A 17,844-nucleotide genomic window follows, 5' to 3' on the forward strand; every position below is an offset into this window, starting at 1 on the left:
ACACTAAACCACAGAGTGGTATCTTGGAAGGTACTCATATAAGGGTAAAACTACAGTTTTAGTCAAAGCAAAACAAGGCAACTCAACCCTCATTCCTTCACCCTCTACCTCCTACCCCCCTTCAAAATTTTTTTAGAAAAACTTAAACTTTCAATACTATCCTGGCATGTCACATACAAAACTTTGGAAAGGCCCTCTAGGTCAGATCCTGCAATTTAGGGTTTGTCTGCGTGCATCTCAACTAAAAGAGCATGAGAAATGGAGACGAGACAGAGGTGACAAGGCTACATTCTACATGGTGACAGGACACCAAGACACAGACCATGTCAGCTCCTACCTGGAACATGGAAATGTTTAGGGGCCTGAGCGTAAGTTGGAGTTAGAGGGCGGCTGTCTGGCCGGTAAGGGAGAGGGGAGTTCCGGCCGCTGGACGGCTCATTGCCTCCAATGAGAAGAATGGAGAAAACAAAATGAGAGAAGGGAGAGCAATAAAGAAAACAAAGCAAGCATAATAAAAAAATTCAAACCAACAAGCTGGAAGGAGGGACATCAAAAAGGAGAAACAAAAGAAACAGGCTCAATTCATCACCTTTGTGATTGGCATAAGGTTTAAGTTTCCAAAAAGGAGATCTGAGTTCAAGTTAAGAACTAGGTTAAAGAGCAGCTAGCGGTAAGATGCATCATTCCAATGGCATGCAGTTGAAGGCTATGAGCTCGCACAGCAAACTGATTTGATGGAAAGGAGACGTTAAGAGGAATGGAAAGTCGCTTGATGATTCAGGCTCAGTTGTCAGATGGTTAAATCCCAGGCATGTAAAGGGGTGGGACAGGCAAACCCAAATACAATTGCTTCCAGGCATGATGGCAGAGGCTGGCAATCAATCGGGATCTATTTCTCTCAACAGGAGGCCAAGTCTGGGAAGCTGTGTGGTCACCCGGTCCTTCCCCTGAGCAACACAAAGTGTCTTCACTGCTGCCTAGATTCCCATTGCCTCACTTGGAAATACACACAATAGAGTCAGAACTCTTTCTTCCAGGTACTTGGGGACAATTTATACCTCTCTCCATCTTTCTCTTAAAGACCAGGCTCCACCCAGTCTAACAATTCCTTCAGGGAGATACTTACTGAGCATTTCTGTGGCTGGACAGTGAGCTTCACCTAAGGAGGTGTAGGTGAATGAGATGTGGTGTCTGACCCTTTGGGGTGCAAGGGTTACCTAAGGAGACAAGCTTACAACTAAGCATACTGTGTTTGTATACTCAGGGGTGTACAAACACTTCTATGACACTCAGAGAGAGATGCCATTGGTTTTTCAGCAAGGCTACAGAAAGATGCTTGAATTGAGTTGGGCATTGAAGAGTAAGCTCAGCAGGTGGGTAGGTGGCTGATGGGTAACAGCTGGAGCATCACAGGGAAGGAAGGAAGGGCTATGGTGTGTGCGAGCAATGGGACAGCCCTCGGTGGCTGGACAGCACTTTGTTCTTGGGGGAGGGAATGGGGAAGAGGCTAGGAAAGACTGTGAGGCTAGGAAAGACTGTTAGGCTTGGCCACAAATGCCTAGAGAACCACCCCAGAGCCACCATCACTTCCTCTGCCAAGAACCGCAGGGGTGAACTGAGACTTGTGCAGAAATGGGAAGAGATCAGCTCTTACCCTATTGGCCTCCTTCCCCAGGACTGAGCAAACTTCTACTCCCAGAACACACTAGAAGAAGTAGGACTTCCAAAAGTTAGTAACTTTTACGATTGAGTTGTAAGCATTCTTTATACATTCTGGATACAGGTCCCTTATCAGATATATGATTTGCAAATATTTCCTGCCTTTCTGTGGGTTGTCTTTTACTTGCTTGATAGTGTCCTTTGAAACACAAAAGTTTTACATTTTGAAAAAGTCTAATTTATCTATCAATTGGGTCTATAATTTTAAATAAATCATAGATCTTCAGAAAATAGGGCACAAGTCAAAATTTTTCTAAAATTTTGCCCTATTTTTTTTTGGGGGGGGGGCTGCACTCTCGGCACATGGAGGTTCCCAGGCTAGGGGTCCAATCAGAGCTATAGCCGCCGGCCTATGCCACAGCCACAGCAGCATCAGATTGGAGCTGTGTCTGTGACCTACACCACAGCTCCTGGCAACGCTGGATCCTTAACCCACTGAGCAAGGCCAGGGATCAAACCTGCAACCTCATGGTTCCTAGTCAGATTTGTTTCCACTGCGCCACAAAGGGAACTCCTTGATTTTTTTTTTAGGACCATGCTTGCAGCATATGAAAGTTCCCAGGCTAGGGGTTGAATCAGAGCTGCCTGCTGGCCTATCCCACAGACACAGCAACATAGGATCTGAGCCTCATCTGCGACCTACACCTCAGCTCATGGCAATGGTTGATCCTTAACCCACTGAGCAAGACCAGCGATGGAACCAGCGTCTTCATGGATGCTAGTAGGGTTTGTTAACCACTGAGCCAAGAAGGAAACACCATCCCCTCCTTTTTTCAAGATTCAGTTTAGGAGATCCTGTCATGGTGCAGTGGAAATGAATCCGACTAGGAAACATGAGTTTCAGGTTCAATCCCTGGCGTTGCTCAGTGGGTTAAGGATCCAGCGTTGCCAGGAGCTGTGGTGTAGGTCACAGACGTGGCTTGGATGCAGGTGTTGCTGTGGCTCTGGCATAGGCTGGCAGCAACAGCTCTGATTAGACCCCCAGCCTGGGAACCTCCATGTGCCACAGGTGCGGCCCTAAAAAAAGACAAAAAAAAAAAGTTTCAGTTTAGCATCTAGCTCCCAGTATATTATAATGTTGACTTTTTACTAGAGTCAGATATTAGCTCCTAAAAATTATGAAGCTTCACCCCAAACCACTGATCTATTACAAAGCTCATTTAAAGAAAATGTTTTGTCATTTCCAATCACTCTCCTAAAGAGAAATAATCAGCTCGTGTCTGAAAATATGAGTATGAAAAATATAGTCTGGAGTTCCCTGGTGGCTCAGTGGGTTAAGAATCTGGCATTATCACTGCTGTGGCTTGGGTCACTGCTGTGGTGGGGGGTTCAATCCCTGGCACAGGAACTTCCACATGCTGAGGGTGTGGCCAAAAAAAAAAAAAACACCCCACAACAAAAAACAAAACCACAAGTAGAGGCAAGCAGGGAAGGAAGAATATACGTTACACAGAGAAGGAAATTCTGCTTTAAACCTAGGCTGAATTAGAACGAGGTCTCATTTATCCTTGTGTGTTCAGCATAGTGCCCAGCCACGAGTAAGTACTTAATAAACGCCTATGAATGAATGACTGAAGTAGGCCAACTAATTAATTCTCCAGCGATGAATAGCCTAATTTAGTTACTTAGCATCACTGCAGGACTCGCCATCATCCTTCTCTTAAGTAAAGGCAGCAGATGCCAGTATACAGCAATGGGATCACAATAGCACCTTTTTTCTTTTAAAATAACTTTCCCATTAGGATTGATCTTCAGTAACCCCAATTTCATGTTTCACTTCAGAAGAATTCTTTACTCTCACAAACATTAGAAATTATTCCCAAGAGTTATCCAGACTTGAAAAAAACCAAATAGTTCTTGTGGGCTCAAGGAAGTTCTAGAGAGACTTGACTTTCCTGTTTTATTTGAGTTTGTCTTTTGAAGACTCTGCATATCCTGAGTGCTGGTGCTACTGCTTTGAAACCACATTGCTCTCTGCCCTTAAGTCTGCCACCTCTAACCTTCTTGTATTTGCAGAACATTAGATTTTTCAGGGAAATGTTCTCACAGGGTTTGGTTATGATATCTGGTCAGAGGAAACTATGACATTTGTTTTGAGAGGTATTAGCCTGCGTCATGCATACACAAAAACAGCTGCAAATCTGGGACACGAAGCTTTAAGGTCATTAGCATTAGCATTTGCCCAGGTATTAAAAATCTTTCTATCCTTAAGATGTTCTGATGCAGAGCCGCAGTGGAAGCCCACCACTTGCCTGGCTCCAAAGGCTATGGAGCAACTGTCTGAATTCCCCAAGGGTGAATTCTGGCTGCATGCTGTCTCCAGGTGGGCAGGTTTTGTATTTTTGTTTTTTAGGGCTGCACCTGTGGCTAGGGGTCAATTGGAGCTACAGCTGCCAGCCCACCACAGTCACAGCATCTTGGGATCCGAGCCGTGTCTGCAACCTACACCACAGCTCACAGCAATGCCGGATCCCCAAGCCACTGATGGAGGCCAGGGATCAAACCTGAGTCCTCATGGATACTAGTCAGATTCCTTTCCTCTGCACCACAACAGGAACTGCAGGGCAGGGTTTTTTTTTGTTTGTTTTGTTTTTTAATTTGGAGGCATATCTTCAGCAACCATTGATTCTTCTTGTGACTAGGAAAAAACTCCTAGTGTGTTCAAGTCTTCATAAGTAGATTTAATCCTATAGTTATTTAAAACCTCCCACAAGACATTTTAAAATACTAGGTAAACATACTCAGCAACACGCCCATCTAAGTGGTCCTGCCCAGCACGATTTTTACACATCACTATGGCTCACTGGGAAGAAGGCCTTGGAATCCACCATGTTGCTGGATGTCACATTCTTAGTCCTTGAATATGAACGGCATTATAAAGTTTGGCACTTTTCAAAGAAAAAAAATTCTCAGGATGAGGCCTTTTCTAAATCACCCTATCTTTCAGTAAGAAAACTTTTAACGCTGTCCTGGATGGAAATAACTGATGAGGACCCTAAAAGGTTATCGTTGTGCTTAGTTCATTACTTAGGCAAAGCAATATATGAGGCATGAGATGAAAGATCACATTTGAAAGGTGTTATTATTATTATTATCATCGTCATCATGATCACCCATCAGCCTGGAATTGACATTGTTTAAAAATAATACATATTAGTGTATATATAATAGTGTATATATATCATACACTATTATGTATACATGATACTCGTAGCCACCTTGTCCTTTAAATAAGTCTTGTATTGGTTCACCCTATGCTGTTAGTGATCTGAGCTACTGGGATGAGAAGCAACATCCATGTGTATTGCTTGGTCTCCATTTTTAGCTCCCTCCATGTCATCCTAATATGCCAATTTTTCAGTCCTTGGGAGACTGTTCCCTGGCAGGATTCCCACTGTACTTAACAGGTTCAAATGTTCTGTCCCCCCTTTATTCTTTTTGGCACCTTGAGCACCTCGGTGACAAAGTCTAAGATGGGTCAGTCTAAACGACAATGCCTGTGTCTATGGTGGGACTCCACTGGTGCAAGGTTTAGCTTCTGGACTCCTGGTACGTAGGTTCCAAAATAAAAATTCTGAGGGGACCTTAAAGTTGGCAGCCTCTAGAATTTCATGACAGAGTTTCAGGATGCCCGGCTACGGTTTCCTTCCAGAAGTGTCAAACACATGCTTCCATCATGGCCACTCATATCTATGGCAAAACCAGGAGGATTTCTTTCAAAGAGACTTAATATATGCAGCCCTCCTGTTCGCAAATCTGATTTACATTTCACAGATACAAAAGGTAATGTCTCACAGTATTTCAAAAGGAAAGGAAGAGAAACTTAGCAGACATGGCACAAAGCCCCAGACGAGGTGAAAAGAGTCTTTCCAAATAGGCATGCACTTGACCAAATGGCCCAACAATGACATACTGATGTAGAAGGAAGCTGCAAGGAAGGTCAGAGAACAGAAATAAAAACGTGATGGAAAATAAGATGGGCATTTTACTGGGCATCGCAGAAGATGGATAGGGAAGCCCATGAAATAGAGAGACAGCTGGTGACACGCATCTTGGCTCTATACCCATGCAGGTGTCCTCAGCTCAGTGAACCCTGGGGGCCTGGGCCATATGGTCTGGAATAAATGTCAAGGATTGGATGTGGGCACTGGGAGGTGGTCTTCTGGCCGCCAGAGTGGCGAGGGGGCCCCTGCTTTCTGCTATATGTTCCTGAGATGGAAAGCCCACCTTGCAGTCATCAAACTCCTTGTCTTATACTTAGTTTAAAAACAATGTCCCTGAAATACAAACCAAGCTCCAAGATAAAAAGTGAATGTTTAAATGAAGAGCCATGGAAAATCTCGGGAGATTTTGTTCCTTTAAAGATATCTTAGGAGTTCCCATTGTGGCACAGTGGTTAACGAATCTGACTAGGAACCATGAGGTTTCGGGTTTGATCCCTGCCCTTGCTCAGTGGGTTAACGATCCGGCGTTGCCGTGAGCTGTGGTGTAGGTTGCAGACGCGGCTCGGATCCGGCATTACTGTGGCTCAGCATAGGCTGGCAGCTACAGCTCCAATTAGACCCCTAGCCTGGGACCCTCCATCCAAGAAATGGCAAAAAGACAAAAATTAAAAAAAAAAATAAAGACGTCTTAGAGGTGCTTCTTCAATGGCCATAAGTTCCCTCTGTGCGGGAGATGCCTTCCCTGGAAATGGATACATGTATTTTCACAAGAACTAAGATGTAAATCCTTGGAGAATCTGTATTTAGTTATGCAAATATACTAGGCTTTTAAAGCAATGCCTTTAATATACAAATTCTCCATGACAGATTCTGTAGTTTAGCAAAAAGCTCATCTGATTGTAAAACCAAGCATATCCTGTTACGTACATTATATTTGGTACCTGAAGTATGTCAGCTATTTCATCTGAAAAACTACAGGTATATGTCCATAAAAAGAAAAAGGGAGAGAGACAATTAGATGTATTTTATTATTTTATTTTTGTCTTTTTCGGGCCACACCCACGGCACATGGAAGTTCCCAGGCTAGGGCCAAATTGGAGCTGTAGCGCCAGCCTACATCACAGCCATAGCAATGCCAGATCCGAGCCATGCCTGCAACCTATGTCACAGCTCATGGCAATGCTGGATCCTTAACTCACTAAGCGAGGCCAGGGATCGAACCTGTGTCCTCATGGATACTAGTCAGATTCGTTTTTGCTGAGCCACTACGGGAACTCCTAGATGTTTTTTAAATGTAAGCTCAGGGTCACACACTAACGCTTTTCATAATTTAAACCCATACTATTTGTGTCACAAACTTCAAATTCAGATCGAAAACTGAAAAGAATGTGTATCTACATTTTTAATAAAGCACTATTTAAGCACACCGAGGTACTGTGATTTTCATCACCCTTTGGTATTTCTATTGGAAAGTAAATATATGTTCACTCTGTAATTTAAATGGCTAATAGTAGCTGTCTGTCTTAGCCTCCATGAGAACATGCAATTTCTAATTAAAAAGAGATGGAAAGTAAAAGTTTGCTTGAAAAATTATACTTCATGTAAATTTACACTGAAACACTCCCCCCGTGGGAATGAGGGATGAGAAGGCTTGAGATCTATCTAGTTCTGGTGCTGCCACTTCCTCGCTGTGAGTCCCTTCACCAGGGGCCAGCTCTTCACCCACCTCCACCCTCACCTGTGCTACTTGACTTCACGGGGATGCTGTGAAAAGTGATGGACTGATGCAACCGGAAGTGCTCTAAGAGCACCATGCAGGTGTGTGTCTTGGGGGCGGGGGAGATCACAGAGGGAGGAGAGCTTCCTGCCCACCAGGGCACTTCACCTCAGACACCCCGATGTCCTAGGGGACTTTCATGGATTAGGCAAGTGGCACTCAAAAGGTTAAACCAACATTCCAAGATCCTACAGGTAGCCAGTGACAGAGGTAATACTGCGATAAAATTCAAGCCCAGGACTCCAGAGTCCACATGAGTGTCCATCTCTCCATAGCCTGCTCACAGTCACAGCTATTGTGAATCTTGATATTTTGTGATGTACAAACTTCGTATGGCTTTACAGGGTACATCGCATTTTTTTTTTCCTACAAAAACTCTTCGGAAAGAGGAAACATCGAATCACTGAACAAGGTAGTTTACATTTTAATGAATTAAAAAATGCTTTTTCTTCCATGTTAGAAACAAACAAAAATCTTCATTTGGCCAAGGGCTTCTATATTAAAGTCTCTTTAAAATACATCTCTGAAGTTTTTTCTCAGTCATTTCCTATGGTTTTACAGACATTCTCTGAAGTATCATCTTGACATCTAAATAATAAAAGTCTTCCCTCTCCAATACTAATTAGCAGTAATAATGTTAAATAGTCTGTCAAGAATTTTAGAAAGTGCTGCACCTGCTAAAAAAGATCTCTTTGCTAATGGCAAATAGGGTGCCTTTTCAATAAGCATGTCAGCAATGTTATTTTCACAGCATAGAAAATGCTAAAATAGCATGCTTATAAAATAGTGGCATACAGATAAGTATAGCAAATCTATATTTTAGGACTCAACTGGGTGCTGATAATCCAAGTGAGCAAACAGCTTGGGCAGACTGCAAATGAAAGTCAGTCAAAAAGCACAACATTTAGGCAACTCGAGAAAGCATTAGTGATGTGAGCTTTTGGAACACAGAGTTAGCCTCCTTTAGGTCTGTCTTAAGCCCCAAGACAGCATCTGTGCTTGCCTGCTACTTCTTCCTTCAGCTATTTGCTTTGGTTCATTTGGTTCAAATCAAGACTATGGAAAAAGTTAGCCTCTTTCTGGGAGCTCCTACTTATTAGGGCCCCTTCAGAATCCCTTTGGGGCTCTTGGTTCCCCCATCATGTAAAGAGGACAGAGCGGTCTGATTGAGGACCACTATGGAAGGATAACAGACAATGAGAACAGTGGGAATGGCAGGAAGGGGAGGGCAGAGATGGGCGGGAACAGAAGACAGAAGGCAAAGCCCCTCTTGTCCCTCATGCAGAAATCAGGACAAATCAAAGGAAGATCAAGGGTTGGCTCAAGGAGAGAAACTTAAGTAAGACTGCCATAGACCTCTCATATGGTCCAAACATTTTAATATTGTGACATGGTTACATGGCGGATCACCATTAAGAGAACTTTGCGATCCTTATTACTGAATACTGCTGCGCTTTGCTGAGCCGTATCACATATCAAAATGAGGAACATTCCCCAATTATATATTATATTTTGCTTTCGGCACATAGAAAAACAAAATAATAATATATAGTTTTTTCCTAAGCAGTCCATAACAAATCTTATGGTCTTCCACGTACTTCCTGTTTCTTCATCTAGAGCCCTTAGAAATGACACATTTCTCCTAACGAGAGATGCGATGCCAGTTCTAAGACACTGCTGGGTGTAGGTCATGACACACACAGGCATGCTGAGCGGTCCAAAGCTTGGCGCTCGCTCTTGGAGATGCACCTTATTAGCCTTGGCAGGGCGCTAATCAATCTCCGCTAGGCGGGGTGCTGCCTGGAGACGCCTGCCTCCTTACCTTTGACATGGGGAAGGAAGTGGTGTCTGAAGGGGGAGTTGGGGCGGGAGTCGCTGTGGGTGGAGCTGAAGCTGCTGGTGCGCAGGAAGTTCAACCTCTGCACACCAGGAGACAGCAGCTCTGTGCGTCGGGGAGGCAGGGGCAGGGCGGGGCGGAAACAGAAAAGAAGAGCAGAAATTAACACGGGCACAGGGACAGCACCATCGTTCCAAGGGAGAAAAACAAATGAAGAACGTTAATTGGGAGTCTGAAAAAGGAGGAAGGAGAAAGGGTTAAGAAGGTACCTGCGAAGGCTTAGGCAAAGTAGGGGAGCACCCGCAAATAGGTTCGGGTCAGCACAGAGTCACTCTCTGAGAATAAATGGCTTTGGGAAGAGGGAAGGGCCACCAGGACATTCTGTCAGGCTGACACCAGCTACCGCTGAGCTGGCGCCAGGCTTAGACTCAACCGCAGCTGTTTTTAAAAGGCACCTAACAAAACAAAACCAACTCTCTGAAACGCGTGTAAAAAAAGATGACAATCATTTCAAGAACCTTGAAAAGAAGTACTTAAAAATAAGGTCAGATTTTTTTTCTTCTTTTTGTTTTTCGTTTGGGGCCACCCTGCAGCACATGGAGTTCCTGGGCCAGGTGCAGCTGCAAACAACACCGCAGCGGCATCACCAGATCCTTTAACCCACTGTGCCGGGCCAGGGATCGAACCTGTGTCCTGGAACTGCTCATCCCATTGTGGCACAGCAGGAACTCCACCCCCCCCCTTTTTTTTAAGCTGCAAACTTCTCCTGCTGGAAGTTTCATTTTATTTTGCTTGCATAGAAGGGAAACCTTTCTGTGTTCCTGGGGTAGAAAGATACCTATGACCCGGAGAATTGTGCATTGGTGGCCCTGGGGAGCTGGAAATTTAGGTAACTCAGAAGACAAAAAGACCATTGACCTAAACCCAGACCCAGGGATCCCCACCATCCTCTGGCCTCTAGAACCTAAGGCGTGGATACTCTGGGGGGCTCTGTGTGGGCCATAGCTATCCTAGCAGAGCCCCGTCTCTAAAAAATAACTATGAACCCTAATAACTGGCATCACCCATGTCTAACATACTGTGAAGGGGGAGGAGAAGTGCTTTAAACGGGGAACGTCCTTAAAGGCTCTCGCCATCAGAACCTTGACTGGAAGAGGGTTCTCCTGCTCTATGAAGATGTGACCTTTTGGGGAAACAATGTCCCAGACTGCCCACCCCCTCGATATACAGGGGTCTCTGGAACAACAATGTGCCCACGTCATTCTGACAAGATCATGGCTGCAGTCTCAGGGACCTCGTTGGCTGCCCATCCACAGGGGTGGTGGCGTAAAAGATTCCTTGTCACCCAGATAGACAAGGGTTTAAATCCAGCCCCCGGTCCAGGACATGCATAAAATGAATATCACATGCATAAAATGAAAAATGCAAGGAATTCATTTCCTGAAAATTGGCTCAACAAACACTAAGTACTATTGATGAGCCGAGAGAAAACCCTACATTCTCCAAGGATCAAATAGTAAAAAGGTAATCCCCGCCCCCCCCACCCCCCTGCAAGCTTTAAAAGCTAGGGCTTCAAAGAGAAGATTGCAGCCTTTTCACATTCTGTTCATTTCCTTTGGTTTTATTTTGGAAATTAAGTTATCACATGAATGTGGTTTCTAATCAGCCTGTGCAGGAGCAAGAGGCATAACATGAAGGCTTGGTGGATGTACTCTATTGCCAAGTTTGTAATCTCCCTTGGGGAACCTGTTTCTCAGGAACCCTGGCTCTGGGCTGGGATCTCCATTCTTTTTCTCCTCTATGTGGGAGTTTTCCACGCGTAGCAAAAGGTTCTGCATTCTGCAGAGATAAAGGTCAAATGAAGTCCAAACCCTAGTGTTTTCATGTCTTCCAAGTCTGACTCACAATCTTAGGCTGGAAGCATCTTCAAAGTTACCAAATAGGACCCTGAGGTTGTAGAAGATACTTCCTTCCAGCAGGAACTTTTAACCAAGCATACATAGTAATACTACGTATCCGGACAAGGAAAACATAACAAACCCATCCCTAAATGCCCAACACTGGATTTTAGAGGATGCTGATAAGCCTAAAAGGCATATCACCACAGTTTCTTTTGGAGATCTCCATTTTAAGTCTCAAATTGCTGAGCTCTTCTTCAATTCTTAAAAAAAAAAAAAAAAAATCTCCTTTGCTTCAGGTCGTTCACTGTCCAAATGGAATTCTTTCACAAATCATAATGAATAGAACCATAAAATGACTCCTGTTTCAAGAAAAGAAATAACACACACTCTAGTGGGATGGGGGGTTTTCATTTTTTTTTTTTTTCTGGAAGGGGGCCGATATTTTTGGCAGCTAGATTTTGTAATACACAATCAGTAGTGGGGAAAACAATCAGAGAGAGAGGTGGATGACTTTGCTAGAGAGTGAATCTGGGGAACCAGTGCCCTTACCGGGTCTGTGGAAGTGCTGGGGAGAGCGAGACGTGGTCGGAGTGTAGCTGTGCCGGCTGTACCCGGGGGAGTTGATGGAGCCCTGGCTGGTGGACCGGTGGATCGCCCGATCCCGACCGTCCTGGTAGCCCTAGGAGCAAAGCCAGAAAGCAGGAGCACAGGTCATACATTCAGGCTGTTGTCATGTTCGACTGGGAGCCAGCTGCTCTAAAGTCACCCAGGAGTGACCACGTCTACCTGCCCATGTACGTGCTGCAGGGCTCTATCCCTTAAACAGGTATGAATGTGCACATTCTCCATAAAGGCAGAAGTGTCTCAGGAGGTTCCAAGCAGGGAGGGGACCTGGGTAGGTGCGCAGATCACACAGAAAGAGGCCGCATCACAACCAGCCTCTGTTGTGACCCACACGCTCCATTCCTGTTGTGGTTCTGGTGACATCTGAAGCTGGTTTTCCTGGAGAACACGCTTGTAGTGGCCCCAAACCCAATTATTCTACTTGCCACTTTGGGAAACAAGTCCTCCCCCCCACCCATTAAAAATGACCTTTAACTGGAAAAACTTTCTCAAAGACATTTATAATGCCACCATTTATAAAGACAAAACTTTGTATTATGTGCTCAACAAACTGAGAAATAAGCCAGTAAATCATGGCCCATCAATTCAAAGAATACAATAGCATCACAATTGTGGCACCATGGCCAAATCTAGAAAAGAATATATTAGGTATTAAGGACAAAAAAAAAAAATCGAATCCATACAAACGTAGCATGAAACTTTTAAATGAGAGGCGTACAAGGAATGTTTTACATTTTAGGATTTGTTGTCCTGTGAAGTTTCTACTAGCACAATAAAAATAAAGGCTTGAAAGAATGCATGGAAAATGACTAAATTAAAACCTCAGTAACCACGGAGGTGTGAAATTCGAGAGCAAAGGGTAAAGAAACTTTGGTTTGATCCTAGCTGGCGATGACAATACATAAAACAACAACAGAACAAAATCCCCCCAACAATGTACCTTGGCTTCACAACTGGTCCATAATAGCAGTTAATTCTTTATAACTTTATTTGTATGTGATCAGAGTGCTTATAGAAACAAATTAGTCATAGCACTTGGTCAGAAACCATCACGATAATACAAAGATTTCACTGCCTCAAATGATAGCGATTACCTAAGATTCATCTAGTTTTATGCAGCCTATCCATAAAGTTACTTGGCTTTAGGACAAGACTATTGATATTATTAGTAATAGTAGTTCACTCACTGGATGCACAAGGAAATGCAAAATACTAAGAAGCACGCTAAGTAAACAGTCCCTGGATTACTATTATCTGTAATAGCTGAAATAGAAGGAAACGACTGGGTCCGCCCTTGGAGCTGGACCATGCTCAGATTTGAGTTGGTCTGAGCTGAGGCCACTCGTTTCGAAGCCACCCTCCAAGGGAAACATTATGCAGGGACAACAAAAAGTGCTTCTAAGGCCTCTGGTCGCCAAGAAGGTGGTCAGTGTGGGTGAGGACAAAAGCAAGATGCTCCTGGGACCGGGGCTATTTCTTTTGGCAGCTCCATGTCATCAGCTTTCTGAAGAGCCTTGAGTACAATGTGCAGGGGTTGTAACTAACCTGGGGGCTGTGGCTTTGGTTCTGGATGCTGCAGGGGGAAGAGCAGGGATGGGCTGATAGGGGACCCACAGCTCACTAAGGAATAATCACTGTTGGCTCTATGTGATCCAGACACTCAGGAGCTTTTTCCTGAGGGACGTGCCAGCCTGGAGGATGGGATAAAAATCATGGGAAGGCCTTTTCACCCTGAGACAGGGGACAGGACTAAAATTTTAGACTACGAGGAATGGCCTCCCACAAAGCTGGCTCTACTGATAGAAACACCATGACCACTACTGGCCATTTCAGATAAGCGAGTAGCTTAGGATTCAGGTCAATTAACTATGGATGAGAGCAGAGCTCACAACATTGGGACAAGTGGCTCTGCTCCCTGCACATACTTTTCTACTGTCAGAGGCACAGGGCAAAGCTGGTGCTGGTTTTATTCCCTGATCTCCATTTAAAAAGAAATTTCCTTCTGGGTCTTGCAGTCACCTCTTTACACATAAAGAGCACTACATTCATCCGAATCTTTACATAATTCGTTTGTTTAATACCCTTTTGCAAAAATTCACATAACCCCCCAATTCCACCCACTGGGATGTTTAAAGATGCCACTTACTTCTGCTGATGGAGTCGGGGACAAAGTCCTTGGAGACTAGAAGAAAAAAAAAAAAAAAGAATTAAAGTCACAATGGGAGTTCCCATCATGGTGCAGCAGAAACGAATCTGACTAGGAACCATGAGGTTGAGGGTTCGATCCTTGGCCTCGCTCAGTGGGTTAAGGATCCCGCGTTGGTGAGCTGTGGTGTAGATCTCAGACGCGGCTCGGATCCCGAGTTGCTGTGGCTCTGGCGTAGGCGGGCAGCTGTAGCTCTGATTAGACCCCTAGCCTGGGAACCTCCATATGTTGAGGGTGCAGCCCTAAAAGGACAAAAAGACAAACAATAAAAAAAACAAAGTCACAACGTTTATTAACTTGGTTTTCATTTGAATTAGAGTTGGTTATCAGAATCACCTGGAAATATTATTCAAAACACACGTCGGCACCCTTGCCCATTCCCCATCTTCTGATTCAGTAAGTTGGGAGTGGGTTCAGACAGACACAGTGACAAAGCTCCTGGGAGAATGGGGCGCATGCCTCTGCCTACGAACCATGAATTTTGATAAATATGCTGTCATGCTTTAGGTAATTAAGTTAGAGTAATTGAAGGTATTTCTCTATATGCTCAAACCTACACTTAAGCATAGCTGCAGGAGAAAAAAAAAAAAAGCTGAGAATGCAGTTATAGCATATGACCACTAGGTGGCACTACATGAAAATGGACACCGCTTCCTGACCAATGGACCATTTCGATGTAGAGCTATGCTTTGGAATAAAAACCAATTTGAAAAAATATATATATATATTATAAATATAAAATAAATTTATACATAATTATTAAAAATAAATATTACATGTATATATTATTGAGAATAAGACAGAGTCACCGCGTTTTCATGAACTTCCTTTGTCTAAGATCTCAAAGCATTGTGATGTTGCAGATAGTTTACTGTTGGTTTTAGCCTTGGGTGAATGGCTAATTTTGGCACACTACTTGGGAAACACTTCCTTGAGTAGACTCATGAGTGTACAGATGATTCCAATTTAAAAAAATGAAAGGCAAAAACATTTAGAGTGAGTTGAATAGGCCAGGGGAAACAGACCAGAGCCCATGAGACCTTGGGGACAGAGAGGGCAGAGTCCCAAGGGGCTGAGGCTGTGCTCCAGCCTGTGGACCATTAACTCCTGGAGAGTATAAATAAATCCCAAGGGGGCAGGTAAAAACAACAGTAGCAGCTGCCATTTGCTGAACATGTACCGCGAATCTGATTCTCGACTAATTGCTTTAATAATTAATGTAGTTTAGCTTTAACAGATGACAAGTTATCTAGAGATGAGAGATTAATCTTTCATAGATACTTATTTTATCCTAATACTGCATGAGGCAGATTCTGTCATTATCTGTTTTACAGACGAAGGAACGAGGATGGGAATGGTTGTCTCATGGTCAAAATCATACAGCCAGTGCTGGACTCCCGGGTTGAGCCCAGTTAATTGATTCTAGAACCCCGGCTCATACCACTGTGCTATACCATGGCCCTGTTCTTTCGACCTTTCCTTTTCGTGCACGTAACAACTCTCTCATGATACTAAAGACTGCAGCTGTCAAAATTTAGGGGGTGTTCCTTCTCCTTGTGGCTCCCATGAATATATTTCAGTCTGCTCTAAGAACAAGACCTGCTCCCCACTGCCCCAGGGTACTTTCCCTCCCATATTCCCTCTGCCCAGCTCACAGACTCTCTTCTGACAACCCTGGCTCTCTTCCCGGTACGCTGGCTCGGCTCTCCTATAACCTGGCACTAAAGTCTACTCATCCTTCACTGCAATTCTCTGTGGTTGGTCTGCTCCCCTCCTGGCTCATACCTCCCAAGGGCAGGGATAACATGATTGTTTTTTGACTATCTCAAAGCACTTAGTCCAGAAGCCTCCCAACAGTGGGCAACCAAAAAAGATTCTCTGAATTATTTGGATGCCAATCAGCAGTTTTTATACATGTGACAAAAGAGAAATAAGCTGTACCACTCACTCACAACGTGTGGGTATGTCTTACCTCTCCCAGGCTCTGCCTCTCCTGTTTGTCATCATAGCCTGAAGAGTAGAATGGCTCATAGGTAATAAGATCTGGACGTTCGATGTCGTAAATCGCCTTGACCTTGGGAATAGCTGCTAAATCCTTGTAATCCAGGATTTCATTGTCGACTTTTGCCTGCCAGAGTCAAACAGAAAGAAAAATGACTCTGTTTTCATCTTTGGAAAACCGTTGTTAGTGCATCTCACGTCTTGCTTAAAAAGTGAAAACCTTAAAAATAAACCAAACCCAAACCATTTTGCTTGGCATGGTCACAGTCTTTTTAAAGTTGCCCACTTATACCAGATACTATTCATGGGTCTTTTTTTTTTTTTTTTTTTTTGTCTTTTTTTTTTTGTTGTTGCTATTTCTTGGGCCGCTCCCGCGGCATATGGAGGTTCCCAGGCTAGGGGTTGAATCGGAGCTGTAGCCACCGGCCTACGCCAGAGCCACAGCAACGCGGGATCCGACCCGTGTCTGCAACCTACACCACAGCTCACGGCAACGCCGGATCGTTAACCCACTGAGCAAGGGCAGGGACCGAACCCGCAACCTCATGGTTCCTAGTCGGATTCGTTAACCACTGCGCCACAATGGGAACTCCCATGGGTCTTTTTTTAAGTCACTAAAAGTTCAGGAAAAGAAAAAAAATCTACGTAGAATTTGTCAAATAGAGAAGCCTGCAAACCTTCAGGATAGTTTTTCTAAATTTATTACAGAGAAGGAAAAGCTCAGGGGGTCAAAAAAATCCTCCCAGATAGTTAAAAACAAGAAGGGCATACTGAACGACTAAATATTTAAAGACCTCTGTGGCAGAATTTAAGAATATTCATATCAATGTTTTTTATGTAAAATGTATAATGAATCCCCAAACAGCTATATGCAATTGAGGAACATTTGTTTGAGTCCTGCATCCTCTCAGGGCATTTTATACGCCACCTACTTCATCACTCGATCAATGGACACAGTTGATCGCCTGGAGGAAAACGGGATTGAGATGGCTGATCTACAAGACGGAACCGTGGGTCTCTCCACAGAAAGAGAAATCGTTGTGAATTATTGGCTTTGGGGTTATTCAGGCCACGCTTACCCTCTGCTACCTTACCTGGCCCGGAAGAGTCTTCCAGAAGGAGATACTTACATAGATGGTATGACCTGGGGAGCCAGGGATACTGGAGCCTGGTCTAGAATAAATGCTTTCAGAGGAGGTCCTGGTGGGCTGTAAACGAAAGCGTGACCTGTGAGAGTTCAGACCTTGGCTGCAGAATCAAGACTGGCCTAAGCCCCTATGCTTTCCAAAAGACCAAGCCGGTTAAAAAGAAGAGTTCCTATCGTGGATGAGTAGGTTAAGAATTCGACAAGAATCCGACTAGTGTCTGTGAGGATGCGGATTCAATCCCTGGCCTCGCTCAGTGGGTTAAAAGATCAGGCGGTGCTGCAGCTTTGGCATAGGGAGCAGATGTGGCTCAGATCTGGGGTCGCTGTGGCTGTGGGGAAGGCCTTTCTCTGCTTGGTACATTCTAGATCTATATTAGAAATAGGACTTTTCCTCTTCCGTACTGTTTCTTCTTTCTCTCTCTTTCTATCTTTCCTTCCTTCCTCCCTCCCGCTCTCTTTCTTTCCTTTTTTGTCTTTTTAGAGCCACACCTGCAGCACATGGAAGTGCCCAGGTTAGGGGTCCAGTTGGAGCTACAGCTGCCGGTCTACACCACAGCCACAGCAACATGGGATCCAAGCTGTATCTGTGACCTACACCACAGCTCACGGCAATGCCAGATTCTTTAACCCACTGAAAAAGACCAGGGATCAAACCCGCATCCTCATGGATACTAGTTGGGTTTGTTAC

General features: G+C 44.2%; 1 protein-coding gene across 39 annotated transcripts in view; it reads right to left on the reverse strand.

The window, feature by feature from the left end:
• Positions 1 to 17,844, reverse strand: part of ABLIM1 (actin binding LIM protein 1) — a 348,912-nt gene that overhangs the window by 21,055 nt on the left and 310,013 nt on the right. For 14 of the 39 annotated variants that reach the window (XM_021073372.1, XM_021073364.1, XM_021073382.1 and 11 more), the window contains 4 exons: positions 17,140 to 17,217; positions 15,981 to 16,136; positions 13,949 to 13,984; positions 11,728 to 11,857 (listed from right to left, as the gene is read on the reverse strand). In XM_021073372.1, coding sequence (XP_020929031.1) covers positions 11,728 to 11,857; positions 13,949 to 13,984; positions 15,981 to 16,136; positions 17,140 to 17,217 — 400 coding nt within the window. Of the gene's footprint in view, positions 1 to 337; positions 443 to 9,262; positions 9,383 to 11,727; positions 11,858 to 13,948; positions 13,985 to 15,980; positions 16,137 to 17,139; positions 17,218 to 17,844 lie in introns of all 39 variants that reach the window. The other 25 variants (XM_013983755.2, XM_021073357.1, XM_013983756.2 and 22 more) reach the window with 5 other exon arrangements.

Source organism: Sus scrofa, chromosome 14 (genome assembly GCF_000003025.6).
Source record: "Sus scrofa isolate TJ Tabasco breed Duroc chromosome 14, Sscrofa11.1, whole genome shotgun sequence".
NCBI classification, from domain to species: Eukaryota; Metazoa; Chordata; class Mammalia; order Artiodactyla; family Suidae; genus Sus; species Sus scrofa.